This window comes from Prinia subflava, chromosome 17 (genome assembly GCF_021018805.1).
Source record: "Prinia subflava isolate CZ2003 ecotype Zambia chromosome 17, Cam_Psub_1.2, whole genome shotgun sequence".
NCBI lineage: Eukaryota > Metazoa > Chordata > Aves > Passeriformes > Cisticolidae > Prinia > Prinia subflava.
The window spans coordinates 13437356-13452704 of NC_086263.1; the positions used below are offsets into that span (position 1 = coordinate 13437356).

Below are 15349 nucleotides of genomic sequence, written 5' to 3' on the forward strand. Positions count from 1 at the left end.
CTCTTGGGTGATGTGGTTTAGGATTCACAGCGGCGGGGGGGGATCGACGGTGAGATTTTATGACCCTAAATCTCTCTCCTCACCTTGTCAATTCCTTAAAGCCCGGCGGGTGCCGCCCCGCCCTCAGGGCCGCGCAGGCGCCGCTCCGCCTTTGTGCGGGGCGGGCCGGCGGCGCAGGCGCGGTGCGCGTTTCCTGCCGCCCGTGTCAGAGCCGGGCCCGCTCGGCCTCTCCCGCCGCCGGAGCGGAGTCGCGTTGACTGCCCAGAGTCCGCGAGTCCCGCTCCGCCGCCGCCGCCTCAGGTGAGTCCCGGCCGCGGCAGCGACGGGCGGCGGGCGGCGGGAGAGCCTGCGGGCCCGCCGGCATGAGGGGAGGGCGGGGGGAGGCACCGCAGCATCGCTGCCCCGAGGGGCTGCGGGCGCCCTGCCGGGGGTGAGGCGGTGGGCACCGCTCACCCCTTCGCCCTGAGGGGCCGGGGAGAGGCGGCGCCGAGGAGGTGCCCCCCGTTTCCCCGGCTGTGCCCCCTCATATCCCCCGCCGTGCCCCGGGGCTGGCAGGGCCGCAGCCCACAGTCCCTGCCCATCCCGGCGGGTTCATCCTGCCGGCGGTGTCTGTGGCAGGAGGTGCCCGGGAGGAGTCACCCCCCGGGAAATCCGCGCTGAGTGACTCGGGAGGGAGTGACAGTGGTGGAGGCTGTCCTTCAGCGCAGGTGCTTTGCTTCCAGGTGTTTGGGAGTGGTGTAGGTGCTCCGAGAACAGGCAAGGATTAAAAAGATCCCTTTCTCGCTGTCACACACACACACATTCCATCTGCACTTCCAATTCCAGTCCGTATCCTGGCTGGTTGCTTGTCCAGGCTTTCAACCAGGTATTTTTCACCCCACTGAGAGGTGACAGCAGCTGAGTCCTGTACATCCCAACCTCCATCCTTTCAGGCCTTGTACTGAAAGAACTGCCCTACAAAGGTGCCAGATTTCCCTTTTTTTTCTCCATTTTAAAATATTTTATTGAAACTCAAGATCAGTTGCTTTCCGTTTGCTATAAAACTCAGGGAGAGCTGCATGAAGTACTTGGTAAAAAAGTCGTGCCAGTATCTTCCCCATGTGAGATTCTGAGGTTGGATGACAGGAAGGCGTTGAGGTTATTAATTTGTCAAGAATCATAAAGCCAGTGGCATTTTCCCTAGTGAAATATGAGTTGGATTTTGCCTGTGTATGAGTAAGGAATAAATATAACTGGAAAACTTTTAAGATTTATCTTCCCAAAGAAAATATCACCGTAACTATCAGGAGACAGAAGTAGCACTGCTTTTTGGGGTTATCATCATTGTTGTGTTTTATGGGTTTATAACCAAACCAACATGGAAAAAGGTCATTTATAGCCAGTTATGGAGCCCAAGTAACTCAATCAATGGGAAGGAATGGATCATGCAACTGGATTGGTTTTGGGAGCAGCTGAGTAAAAATACCTGAACTAGGAGGTAGGGTGGGACTGTATCTTATATGTAATACCAGTTTGTGAATAAAATACTACAGTTGTATTAGAAAGTGTTTCAAAATAGCTGCATTCCTTGGGGAGAGGAGACTGGATATTTTTACATTTTATTTCGGAAAGAGTAGCAAAGGCTGAGCATTCTTTGTTGGTGGAACAGCTCTTGAACTTTTCCTGTATATGGAAATGTGCTGCTACTGAATGTTGGCAGGAGCTGGAGCAAGATCCTGGAAAAAGCACTTTGCAGTTGTGTTTTGCTTATATTCACACATGGGATGTCAAATGATGGATGTCCAAGGGCAGAGGTAATCCAGATTATGGCAACATTTTCGCATTAACAAAAAATAATTAATTATTTTTCCTAGGACTGTGTGTATTTAATACTTCATTTGATTGGTAGAATGTGATTATTATAAGAACCGTGAAAATCATGCTGGTTAAAGTTGTGAGCTGGACTAAAAGCTCGTATTGATAAAATTGTGTTTCAAGTACATTTGAAATGCACCCATAATTTGCATATTTTTAGAATAACAGTGCTCAATTTCTTTAAACAAAAAAAACCTAAATAAAATAAAAAGTCTCTCCAGTTACTTGCATTGGTGAAATAGTCTCACCTCTTCTCTAAGCTCGAGCACTTTCAAGGTATTTGTCAAACTGATGGTGAGATGGTAATTCCTGAGGCTCTGTAAGAGCCTGCTCATCCTTCTTTCACTGCTGAGTTTCTGTTGGATTGCCATTCATTTCCTGTTTGCTTCCAAATTCCTACCTTGTCCCGAAGTCTCCACCCTCTGCTAACATGGCCATACTTGGGTATGTTGTAATTCCAGGCTGTTATGGGTGTGGATGTCTTGGAATGACATCACGGAGATAGTTCTTTTAAGATGGAGATGTGGGGGTAAATTGCTTTCATCCATCAGTGATAAATTGCTGGGAAAATTAGTGGAAGATACTAAAGGAATTGACAAATCCAAGTTGGATGTATTGAACTGTGCACGTTTTTATTATTACAGGTGACCCTGAGTTTTTATGGTGTTATCTTCCACCCATTCATGCTGCTCTGGTTAATACAGCACATAGAATGTTATATTTTAATACTTAAAATATCTTAATGTCTAAAATATTTTAATTTCAAAAAGATACTATTCCGTGTCCTGTATTAACCAAAGGCAGCATAAATGGATGGAAGATAATATAATAAAAACATTTTAAACAACTTTGTGTCTGCTGATGGATGTGCCTCCAACTGCAGATCTTCAGCACTGTCTCTTGTAACAGCTGTAAATTAAAAGAAAAAAGTAGGTATTTAGCTTTTTTTAAACAAAATACTCACAAACTACAATGATTCATTTGAGTTTCATGGGACAGAAGCTTGATTATCAAACAGTTCAATGCTAGAATTAATTTGAAGAAATTACTAGTAAGTTAATTACTAATCTTAGTAATTTCTCCCTAGGATAAATATAAATGGTTTTATCAAATAATATATCAGGAGATCACAGTTACACATCAGTCTGACTTCCTGAATAAAGGGTTTTGTTGTAGTGCTGCCTGTGAGCTTGGATACATGTCAGGCTTTAGAATCAGTTCACTGAGCTTTGTCCTAGATTTTTTTTTAATTATTCTATTTCTATAGTAAAATTAATAGGTTTATTAGATTTCTTGAGAACTTGCTCTGCTGTCTGTGAAGATACATGAAGAAGCAAGTGTATCTGGCTTTTAGGGTAATTGCAATTATTTAATGTAAGCGGGACAATGGAAATCCATCATCCTACTGAAAACATCTGGGGGTGTGACACAGGCACAGACTCTTGAACAGCCTTATCATATTTATTAACTTGTGATCTGTAAATAAATTGTGACACTGCACTGAAGGATGCTTGGTAAATATTGAAGGTTAACTTTGTTTTATTAGTTCTCTCATTTTGAAAAGTTTTGTTTTAAATTTTACACCTTTCAGCCTTTTCACTTTTTGCAACATAGGAATCTCTTTAACTCGGAATGTCTCTACATCAGTTCCTGCTGGAGCCAATCACCTGCCATGCCTGGAACAGAGACCGTACTCGTGAGTAATACATTCATTTTCATTTTTAATTTAGATTTTTCAATTGCTGTTTTCTTTCTGCTGTCAGTTTTTGATCTTGTGACGTTCAGGGTCACGTTTAGGGAAGGTGTGATCAGATACACATTCTACATGTTAAATGTCCTACTTCTGATCCAAAAAGTACATGTCTTCCAAATCTGAGCTTTTCTAAACCAACTCTGGCACAGGAGGTAATTGAGTCTTCCTGGTGTTCCACAAAGCTTTGCCTCTTGGCCAAGTTTTCTATATAATGTGGATTATTGTGTTCCAAATGTGTTATCCTCCTGTGCACAGTACTGATGGCCATGGTGTGTGTGCCAGTGTCCAACTGCCAGAGGGCAGGGTTAGGTGGGATTTTGGGAGGGAATTCTTCCGTGTGAGGGAGGGGAGGCCCCTGGCACAGATTCCCAGAGAAGCTGTGGCTGCCCTGGATCTCTGGAAGTGTCCAAGGCCAGGTTTGATGGTGCTTGGAGCAACCTGGGGTTCTGGAAGGTGTCCCTGTCCCTGGCAGGGGGTTGGAACTGGATGAAATTTAAGATGCCTTCCAGACAAAACCATTCCATGATTCTCTGACCATAAATGTTGAAGATTTTCCTGGGATTTTGGCCATTTGTTTAAAAGCCCATATAATGCTCTCAAATTTGTGAATAAAGGTTTTAGATGGGAAAAGTCTTTCCAAATATAGCATTTACTATTAAAAAGCCTTGTATACAATTGGATTGTTTTATTTCTTCTTTCAAGAGATTGCCATTAGCCCTAATAACCATGAAGTGCACATCTACAAGAAGAGTGGGAACCAGTGGGTGAAGGCTCATGAGCTGAAGGAACACAATGGGCACATCACAGGTGAGATTGTGCTGAGCCAGATGTGAAGTTTTCCATCCCCTTCTGTTTTCTCCAGTTGAGGTTCTGAACAGGAAATCTGCAAGTGTTGAGTAAATAGATCTTTTTAGAGGTTGGCATTCCCACTTAGAGAGTCTTGCAGCAGTTTTCTGAACTGCATGCAGTGAATGTTAGGAAGAAAAGCCCTATCTCATTTCCAGACAATTCAGTGAAGTTACTGAGCCATTTTTTTTCTTCTCTGTGGCTTATTTTTCATCCCTAATGACATAATGAGAACACATTTTCAGTCTGCTGAAGTAATCTGGTTGTGTCACAGTGATGCATGCTGCTCCCTTTCAAGTGCTAGTACTAAAACTTCATCAAGTATACGACTGTGGCTTTGCTTTGTAGTTTCCAACAACAATAAATACCCTTTTTTAGGGACGGTAGAAACATTTGAAGTGGTCAGTTCTGGACTAAGACCATCAGTGAACACCTTTATTGCAGACCCAGAGTATCTGTCCATCCACAATGAAAATTAAGAAGAGCTGCCACGTTGAGTCACAAGGGGTTATTTTAAAAAAATGTGATTATCCTGTGGCAGTCTTTTTATTACTGGTTTGGTTTTTTTTTCCATGGTGATATTTTTAAAAGGGCTTTATTCTCTTCAAGAAACAAACATAATTAATACAAGCACTTGCCCAAAGCAGCAAATTCTTTTCTCAGCTCACTAATGGGCAGACGTATCAGTCCAACAGCATTTTTGCAGGAACTTTATTCAATTTTTCCAATTCTTGCTGTCCAAGAGCACAACTGGCCCTGCTTCTTAATGAAGTCACTTGGGCTGCATTTACAAATTGTGTCCCCCAAGACATTTTACTTGTACCTGTTAGTGTTAGAAGCCAAATATTCATGGCTTGGGAAAAGAGCTCTCCCTGCTTTCCTGCCCAGTGTGAGCCTTTGGAATACGAAACGCTGTGGTGGTTGTAAAGAGTGGAATTAAGCTGTGGTTACACACAGGAGAGCCACTGAGCAAACTGCTTGTAACCCCCTGACAGGACTGAGTCAGCTGCTGCCACCCCAGCTCCCGATCACAGGGGACAAGGTCCTTCTCTTGACTCAGGTTTGTGGTGAGCTGCCTTTGCTCATTCACAGGATGAGCTTTTTTCACTCTCTTGGCTTAGTTTTCTGCTAAGCTAAAAATCTGACAACTTTAGATCATGGCTGCAGTCTGGCAGCAAGCACAAAATGTTGTTAGAGGTTGTGCACTTTTAGAATTGCTGAGTTTCAGCTGTTGAGAGAGATCTTGCAGGAGGCAGAGGTTTGGAGGGTGCTGGTGGACAGGCGGTCTGCAGAGCTCCATCTGTTGGCCAGGCCTCAGAGCTTCCTCAGCCAGCAAATCCCTGGGATCTGGGAATTTGGGATCTGCAGTTTTGGTGAAAGCTAGAGGGAGAAGCAAGTATCCCTAAGAGCTTGAAATATCTCCTGGAGAATAAGAGATGAAGATGAATGACATGACAGTAATAACTGTCTCAGTGATCAGTTATCAGCAGCTGCAGTGACAAGGTAAGGAGGAATGGCTTCAGACTGGAAGAGGGGACATTTAGGTTAGATCTATGGCAGAATTCTGCCCTGTGAGGGTGGTGAGGCCCTGGCTCAGATTACCCAGAGAAGCTGTGGCTGCCCCTGCATCCCTGGAAGTGTCCAAGGCCAGGCTGGATAGGGCTTGGAACAACCTGGGACAGTGAATGGGAGCAGGCACAGAGTTGGAACTGGATGATCCTTAAGGTCCTTTCCACCCCAAACCACTCTGGGATTCTGTGACAGAGGACTGTGAGGTGATCTTTGTTTTACCTTAAAGAGGACAATGAATGTGAGCTCTTCACTTGCAGGTATTGACTGGGCTCCCAAAAGCGACCGCATCGTGACGTGCGGCGCCGACCGCAACGCGTACGTGTGGAGCCAGAAGGACGGCGTGTGGAAACCCACCCTGGTCATCCTCAGGATCAACAGGGCCGCCACCTTCGTCAAGTGGTCACCCCTGGAGAACAAGTTTGCTGTGGGAAGTGGAGCCCGACTCATATCTGTGTGTTACTTTGAGTCTGAAAATGACTGGTGAGCTGTTTTTATATCCTTAAGGTCTGCATGAGGAAGGTGAAGCTGTTAATGGTGACAACCGGGTTACTATTTAACCAATTCCTAAAATATTCAGAAAATGTAGAGGGATGGTCTCATCATTCTTCTGTGGACTTCAGTGTTTGGGGAAGAAGGTTCTCTCTCTTCCTCACTCTGCTGTAGCACCTAAAGGCCTTTGACTTTGCCTGTTTTCAGACAGTACAAGTTGGCGTGGATGTGTTCTGCCTGACTGCCACAAACACATATGCTGCGTTTCTAAAAGTGCAAGAATTTCTGCAGAGTAAAGATCTCATTACTACAACTGTATGGTTGAAAAGAGATAAATATTTCCTTCCCCCTCTTCATGCCAGAATGAATGAAGACTTCTTCACTTGAGTCTTTCTTCCATATCTATTATTTTGGGCCATTTCTTGTCATTAGAGGTTTGAGTCTGTCACATCTCCAGGGTGGTCTGTTAGAAGATGTTTGAGCTGATCATCAACCTGTTCTGCACTTTGCCATGTACTTTTATCACAGTTTATAGATTTGATATAGGAATATCACAAAGATATTTCCACCATTAACATTTTTCTCATTTTGCCATCTAAACTTCATGCCTCTGATCTCCTCCCTTTGTAGCTGCACATGTTGGAGCTACTTTTGCTGTATCACCTGTAGCTGAAATCAGTGTGGGGACTATCTCTTACTTTGGGTTGCATAAACAGGCACAAAAACACAGGTGTCTTGTGTGCAGTCTGCCATGTGGAGATGAAAAACAATGACACCATCTGCAAAATACATTTTAAAGATTGTTTTGGATCGTTTCTATGCTTTCCAGCATATTCACTTATCAATATTTTTTCTCTGCCTCACTTGTCTGCAAAAGAATCAAGACTCCGTATGCTAAAGAAATATAATTTGTAAATTGTGAGCTTGAAAACTTGTGCCTGATGGAAGTAAAATCAAAAAAAAAGCATCATCATCTCAAAGGCCATCAAGTGAATAATAGATTTCATTACTAGTTTGTAAATAGTTCAGATAAACCAAATCTGCTGAGACATATTTAGGCCACTATTGATGCATTGAGCAGCAGGACCACTTTGCACTGCACTGCAGATAATTGAGATGAATGCACTGGTTGGCTCATTGGCAGTCCCCCCATTTTCTTGTTGTGTTTTATAGCTATTGTATTTTTAAACACTAGAAAAGTCAATAGGCAAGAGATGTGACCATAAAACTCATTGGAAGGACTGGAGAAGGACTTGTACCTGGTGAGCCATGAAAACTGTGCTGCTTAACTCAGTGTCACAGTCACAGCTGACCTGGTGTTCACTGGGGGAAAGAGACCTGGCAGACCTGGCAAAATTCACATCAAGGAGCTCCATCTGATGCATTTTAAAAATTAGTTTGAAGGGGAATGGGACTTAACTGAGGAGATATATATTTAATGAGTTTGTTCATAATATTTGAAAATTTAATTAAGCTAACCATAAAGTTCACAGATTGTACAAGAGAATGTAAAAGATTTAGGTATGAAGTTTTTTCTAAAATTGATGTGTTTAGTCATTGACAAGGAGTGATCTTTTTGAGGAGTGCTTCATGGATGTGTGGGAATCAGGTAGAATACGTTCATATAAATTTTTATGTCTTACTTTGGTTTGGTTTTGTTTTAGGTGGGTGAGCAAACACATTAAAAAGCCCATTCGTTCCACTGTCCTCAGCCTGGACTGGCACCCCAACAATGTCCTGCTGGCTGCAGGATCCTGTGACTTCAAGTGCAGGTGAGAGAAACTAAAACACCAATCTACAGTTTGGGTTACTGGATCAAATCAGTAGCTTGAGCTTGATCAGGTATTTGCACTTGCTATTAGAATAAAAGGTGGCTCATTGTGTACTGTTGGTGGTGCCAAAATAAAATATTGTGCTTGAGAAGCGTTGGCTTTGGTGCTGCTGTGTCCTGACTTTGGACAGCCAGCATGGATACACCTAATTCCCCTGAATTTGGGGAATTAGTGGGTTCCTTCCCAGCATTACACAGCATTTAGGCTGAGAACTGGTCATTAGGCTGAAGTTAGATTAGCAGGTGTCATCTTGTAGAACACCAACACTGCTAGTTAAGAGTTTAAAAAGCAATATCCTAATGGTGCAGTTCCAAAATTCAGAGTAACTGGCCATTTCCAAAGGTATTATCCCATCTTTTTGTTCCCTGAGTTCCTTCTTTCCTCCCCAGAGTCAAGGAATTGATCCACCCACAACTCAACACAATAGAAGAGATTTTTTTGAAGACTATTAAAAAAAAAAAGGCTGTTAAAGGCAGATTGGCATGGGGAGGTGGATGGGGGAGACTTTTCACTGATTGTGAAATTACAGTGTGAGGGATGGGCTGTGCAAACTGCTCTGTGCTGAGTGATTGGGGTCACTGCAGGGAACTCTGCATGGGGAGTCTGCAGGGCCTGACTTGAATCCACATTGACTTAATCACTTTGTACCTTGAATGATAATGAAAGCTTCTTTTCTTAATTTCTTTATGTAATAGGGCAATTTTTAAGCTTCAAAGTGTGTACTAAAAATGACTAAGGAGGAGTGGGAGGGGGAGGTGGGACTGACTATTACATTCCTTATTTCAGAATGAAACCTTTGCATCTAAACCCCATCCTTTGATACCTTTTCATGTAAGGAAAGATGTTAAATGGAAGCTGGGAAAGAGAGGAGACAGTTGTCTCCTCTTTCTATCCTTATTTCCAGTTTTAATTAGATAAACAGTATGTATTCACTTCCTGTCACAAAACAGGTGATGTGAAACAGAAGCAGCTACTTTTCACATGTAAAAATTTTTAAATTTTGTTTTGTAAAGGACCTCAGGACTTTAACATAGGTCACCTGAAATATGTGTGTGTGTGTCCAACCCAAACCATTCTGGGATTCTAGGATTCTGTTCTTCCCCAAAACCATGAAAAACTATTCTCTTTTGTAAATTATGAGTACAGATCTCTAGATTTCCAGTTCTCCCTTCAGTTCCATATTTAAAAAAAATAAAGATAACTGAAGTGTGCACCTGTTCTGATGGAATTAGGAAATGGATCTGCCAGAGCCACTGCCACGTAATAAGCAGCTAAGTGGGAAATATTTTGGGGAAAGAATGGAGGGCAGGAGGCAGCAAATTGCTGGGTATTCAGCAGAGTTTTTTGGTGCTTGGCCAAGATAAATGAACTCCCCTTATATTTATCTGAAATATATATGTATCTGTAGCTACAAGCACCACATAAGTATGATTTTATGTTCTTGCTGAGGGAATGAAAGTAATTTCCCAACATTTTTTGAAGGCTGGGACCTTCAAGCTGAGGTGATTTTGGTTTTAAAAGACAGGGAGACTTTAATAAGGGGAAAGACTTCTTATATTTTTAACTAGCAGTTAAATTCAAGGTCTTCCCTACTTAGGTACGATTTCCCTGCCTTGTGTCAAAGGCTGTTGCTTTAAACATCTTGTCCTACTTCCATACATTAAGAAACCTTCCTTTTAGGTGGCTCTATAAAATTCGGTTTTTTAAAGGATTATCATTAGATTATATTTGAACTGATAGAGCCAAATATATATCCATACTTAATTCCCTGAAAATCTGTACCTAATATAGCTGCAGTTAAACCTTTCTCATTGCAAATGAGCAGCTTTATTGAATAAGGTGGATGTAGGTACTTTGGGAAGTGCTTACCCCACACATGCAAAAGAGACAAAAAGCAGGAAAGAGGGAGCTACATTTCCTTAAACTCGCTATAAAATAATTCCTGTTTGTGTGTGACTGCAACCATGAATATTTGATCATAGTTTTTCATTTACATTGATTTATTTTCCCTCTGGTAGTAGCATGGTGTAGCTGCCTTGCTCCTCCTGTTCAATGGACTCAAATCCTATGGCTGTGACGTCCCATTAAATTCCATGGTAACAGTCAAGAATACCATATTGTGGCATGTCTGAATCATGCAGAAGGAATTTGATGAAAGGGGGAGGCTTTCTATTTAAACATATCTTGAAAATTGTAGTGCTGGGAAAAAAAAAAACCCTGTAAAAACATTGTGGTATTTCAGGTTTTCAAGGCATTTTTGCAATAATGAGCCGGAAGAAGGTGGCTCAGAGCTCCTTTGCCAGCGTTAGAACATCACATTTCTTTCTTTGAAATCCTGCTAAAACGGGAGTGTTCTTAAAAAGTGGGTAATTTTGTAGGTGTTTGTATTAGCTTCTAATTATACAGTGCCATTCCTGGGTTTTCTCTAACTGAAGGATCGACTCCGGAGAGCTGTTAGCACCGCAAAAGGATGAAAGGGAAATCTTGGCACGGGGGAACATGCACTGACAACGTGTATTTTTGTGCCATCTTCTGGAAAAAAAGGGAGAGGGCTACAAAAACAGCATTTATGAGGAACCTGTGTGCTTTACACCCTTTGTACTGCTGCTTCCAGGCTTGTTTAAGGACACCCAAATATTTTATTTCGGGACAATCAGGACACATCTCTCCGCTTCCAGCATGAAACGCATCCCGTGCTCCCAGGAACTTTGTTCTCTCTTTGTTCACACTTAAACATTTTTCTTTGCAGGGTGTTCTCTGCTTACATTAAGGAAGTGGATGAAAAGCCAGCCAGCACACCCTGGGGCTCCAAGATGCCTTTTGGGCAGCTGATGTCGGAGTTTGGGGGCGCAGGCAGCGGAGGGTGGGTGCACAGCGTCAGCTTCTCCGCCAGCGGCAACCGCCTGGCCTGGGTCAGCCACGACAGCACCGTGTCAGTGGCTGATGCCTCCAAAAACATGATGTGAGTATCCCCCTGCTGGTATTGGGATGTCCTAAAGGTCTTTTCCAACCTTAATGATCCCGTGATTCTGTGTGGAATATTAGGCTTGCAAGCTCGCGCCTCTGTTGCCTGTTTTAGTGTAGATTCCAGGAGTCTCTTCGAGGCTTATATAAATATAAATATTCTATAAATAGGGTTGTTTCTGTGAATTTTAGATGATACAGTTTAAATTCTTTGTAAGAATCCTTCAGTGAGGGTACAGCAAATTTATTTTTGGGGGAAAAAGAGGCATTTGGGAAAAAGGTTATGTTCCACTAAGTAACCAGGGAAACAATATTTCCTTTTCCAAAACAATATTTGCAATACAAAATATTCCAGACAGTATTCCCAATTCAAAGAGAATCCAGAAACATGTTCACTGCAGAACTAAGACCCCCATCCCCAACCAGAATCTGGAAAATAAGTTCATTAAATATTAATTTCAACCTCTGTCTTTAAGGTGATGCTGATACAAGGTTTCAGCTTGCACCTTCCAATCCAACAAAATATTTTACTAACAGTTGTTCCTTCTGCTCCTCCTCTTGATCTGCATAACTTTGCAGTGTCCTTGGCTTTCCAACCAGGAGGGATGAGATTCTCCATATGTTTTGGTAGCAGAAGTGTCTGGAGTCATCCAGGCATTGCTGGGATTCATTCTGAATTGTGGTTCTTATCACCACAGTTGTATAAGTACCTGGCAGGGAATATCATTCATTATAAAGTTTTTAAGAATTCTCTTTATTTGTCATTAAATCGCAAAAGTTGACTGAAGTGAATATCAAGGCTTTTTCCCTCTACAAAGATGTCAAGCATCAAAACTTCAAATGTTTGTTATATTCAAATGAAATAAATATCTTCATCAATACAGACATTTTTGGAGGTATTCCTTTTAAACTCTTGCTCCTGTTTGTAACCAAACACAAGTTTGGTTACATTAGCCTTTCACCTGGAATACTTGGTTTAGTTATCAATCTTCCAGCACACTTTCATTAGGCTGAAACTTTTTATTACAAACTACAATAATTCTGTTGTCACCACAGGACAGCCAAGCTGTCAAACAATTTTTCAACACTCCTTGCGTGGGAGCGGTGCCTGTTTTTTGTTAGAGCCGAAAATGAGAGGTTTCAGTGAATCCCTCTAACAAATGTCCTTGTGCTCAGGGTTTCGCAGCTGAAAACAGAGTTCCTCCCACTCCTGAGCGTGTCCTTTGTCTCTGAGAACAGCGTGGTGGCAGCTGTAAGTGTCTGCTCTTTCCTCCTTGCAGAGCTTTGTGGTGTTTTGGAGGGGGAGGAATCCCCATGTTTTGCACAGTCAATAACAACAACACACGAGCTCTGCCCTGGTGTCGGTGTTTGTTGGAGGGGCAGGGTGGGAGTGCTGGGTGCTGTCCCTGACACCTCTGTGCTTGCAGGGCCACGACTGCTGCCCCATGCTCTTCAACTGTGACGAGCGTGGCGTGCTGAGCTTCGTCTCCAAACTGGACATTCCCAAGCAGAACATCCAGCGCAACATCTCCGCCATGGAGCGCTTCCGCAACATGGACAAGAGAGCCACCACGGAGGACCGCAACACCACGCTGGAGACACTGCACCAGAACAGCATCACGTGAGTGTCCCCTGCCAGCACCAGGGCAGGGAGCCTTCTCCACCCCCAGGAATGCTGTGCCAGGGAGGTGTAGCTTGTATCCCTTTTTCCTTGCAGGCTTTCCCTAGCAGCTCTCTGTTTCTGGGATTTACGTGGCTGCTGGTGTTAATCATTGACGTGGCTACAGCTGTTTGCTCGTGTTGTGTACCTTGGACACAGCTTATCTTATCAAATATGTGGGGAGTTCCCAAGAGGCTGGTGGTGTTGTGCAAAATCCACCTGAAATTCACATGCCAGCTTCCTCTTTCAGGTGTTACTGCCATGTGTATTTAATTATGTATCGCTATTTTCAGACTGAAGGAGGGGAAATTTAGGTTAAACATACAGAAAAATCCTTCCCTGTGAGGGTGGGGAGGCCCTGGCACAGGTTGCCCAGAGAAGCTGTGGCTGCTCCATCCCTGGAAGCTTTCAAGGCCAGGTTAGAGCAACCTGGGATAGTGGAAAGTGTCCCTGCCCATAGCAGGGAGTGAAACTGGGTGAGCTTTAAGGTCCCTTCCACCCTTAACCATTCCACCATTCTGTTAATCAAAAGGATTCATTCATTGGGTAAAATATCTTTGCATTAAAAAAATTATGTGACCCCAGAGGATGCTGAGCAATTTCTCTGTATTAAAGGAAAACATTTAGTCTCACCAAGCCATTAAAGAGCTTTCAGCATCTTTTTCTTGGCTTATTTTTCTGAGGCATTCTACCAAGAATCTAGTGTAAGCTCTGGTGTAGTCATGTCTCCATCTGAAAGAGTAGGAGTAGAATTCAACCCAAATTTCCCAGTTTTTTGGCTCTCAGGAATGGGTGTTGGAGCTCTCACTGTCTCTTTGCAGCCAAGTGTCTATTTATGAGATAGACAAACGGGATTGTCGGAAATTCTGCACCACCGGCATCGACGGAGCAATGACCATCTGGGATTTTAAGGTAAAAATGTGCTTTTACTGCCATGTTTATGTGAACTAGCTGGAGTGGTGGGTTTTTTGGGGTTTTTTTTTTGATCTGTAGTATCAATTCCTGGGGCTCAGCCCCAAGCCAGGTTTTAGTAGCAGCAGGAAATCCAGACTGGAATATTCAAAACCATTAACGAAGTCCATAAGAAAAACTGATCCAAGAATCTGCATAAATGCAGATGCAGTTTGTTAAGCAGATGGTGCTAATACAGATTTATTTTTTAATAGAATTACTGAATGTCCCTATAGGAATCTCCTTAATTCTTTCATTCTCCAGCCTCAGCCACAGTTGGGCTGGGACAGTTTGTAAAACACAAACCCCTGTCTCTTCCTTCTCTCATCCCATGCAACTCTGCTCATTGTCCTGCTGCAGAACATGGTCCTGTCCTCTCAGAATTAACTTACCCAAGGAGTAAGAAGTTGTCTCTAACAGCAGGAAAATACAATATTAAAGGATATATTCATGTCCATGCTTGCTTTGCTCAGGCCTGGCCAACAGAGGTCCCTGTTGGTCTTCCCAAAACTGGAATATGGGGGCTGATTCAGGGAAAGAATAGATTATCTGTGCTCTGTGGGGACAAGAGTTGAGGTGATCCTGAGCTGCTTTAGTGCACTTTCAGGTCTGTATCATTGGCCTGTACATGCCTGAGTTTGAAAGGAATGACTGCTGTGGTCTCTGGCTCTTGCTTTAGGAAGAAATCTTTTACTTAAAGAAGAAATTCCTCCCAGTGAGGGTGGGCAGGCCCTGGCACAGGGTGCCCAGAGAAGCTGTGGCTGTCTCTGGATCCCTGGAAGTGTCCAAGGCCAGGCCGGACGGGGCTTGGAGCAGCCTGGGACAGTGGAAGGTGTCCCTGCCATGGCAGGGGCTGGAACAAGATGAGCTTTAAGGCCCCTCCCAACCCAAACCATTCTGGGATTCTGTGACTGAGTCTAATTTCAAATATTCGTGGTTTTTACGTGGTTTTGTTAGCATTTACTCTGAATTATTTAACTCAAGCTACTGCAGCAGATTGTAATTAAGATTTTTTTTCTCTCCTTCAAGACTTTAGAGTCCTCCATCCAAGGGCTACGAATCATGTAAAGATGGATTTCCATGACCTAGCAGGACAAACTGCTTGACAGAAGACACCTCCCACATCTGCACAAAACTGAAAAGGGAGGAGGAGGAAGGTGAAATATTTTGAAACACTGAGAAAATACAGCTTGGCAGATTTTCTTTTGAATCTAAATTTGGTGAATTGTGTTGGTTTCAAAATCAGCTGTGATTGTTCTTTTTTTTTTTTTTTTTTTTTTTTTTGGTTGGTTGTTTCATTCCATTCTTTACCAAAGCTGCTCCTTAAGTAGTTTATTGCAGGAAGTTATGAATCACTAACTTAAAAGGGGAATTTTATGTAAATTGTCTGCTAGAAATAATAATAATAATAAAAAAGAGAAAAACTGA

General features: G+C 42.9%; 1 protein-coding gene across 2 annotated transcripts; it reads left to right on the plus strand.

The window, feature by feature from the left end:
- The first annotated feature begins 151 nt into the window (after positions 1 to 151).
- On the plus strand, positions 152 to 15349 carry ARPC1A (actin related protein 2/3 complex subunit 1A). Of its 2 annotated transcripts, none has more exons than XM_063414302.1 (10): positions 152 to 300; positions 3446 to 3550; positions 4310 to 4414; positions 6283 to 6505; positions 8179 to 8286; positions 11096 to 11308; positions 12487 to 12562; positions 12738 to 12931; positions 13792 to 13882; positions 14951 to 15349. In XM_063414302.1, exons 2-10 carry the CDS (start codon positions 3487 to 3489, stop codon positions 14987 to 14989), a joined length of 1113 nt encoding a protein of 370 aa, XP_063270372.1. In that variant the 5' UTR covers positions 152 to 300; positions 3446 to 3486; the 3' UTR covers positions 14990 to 15349. The 2 variants fall into 2 exon arrangements, with proteins under 2 accessions (XP_063270372.1, XP_063270371.1); XM_063414301.1 differs by having other exon boundaries at positions 3469 to 3550.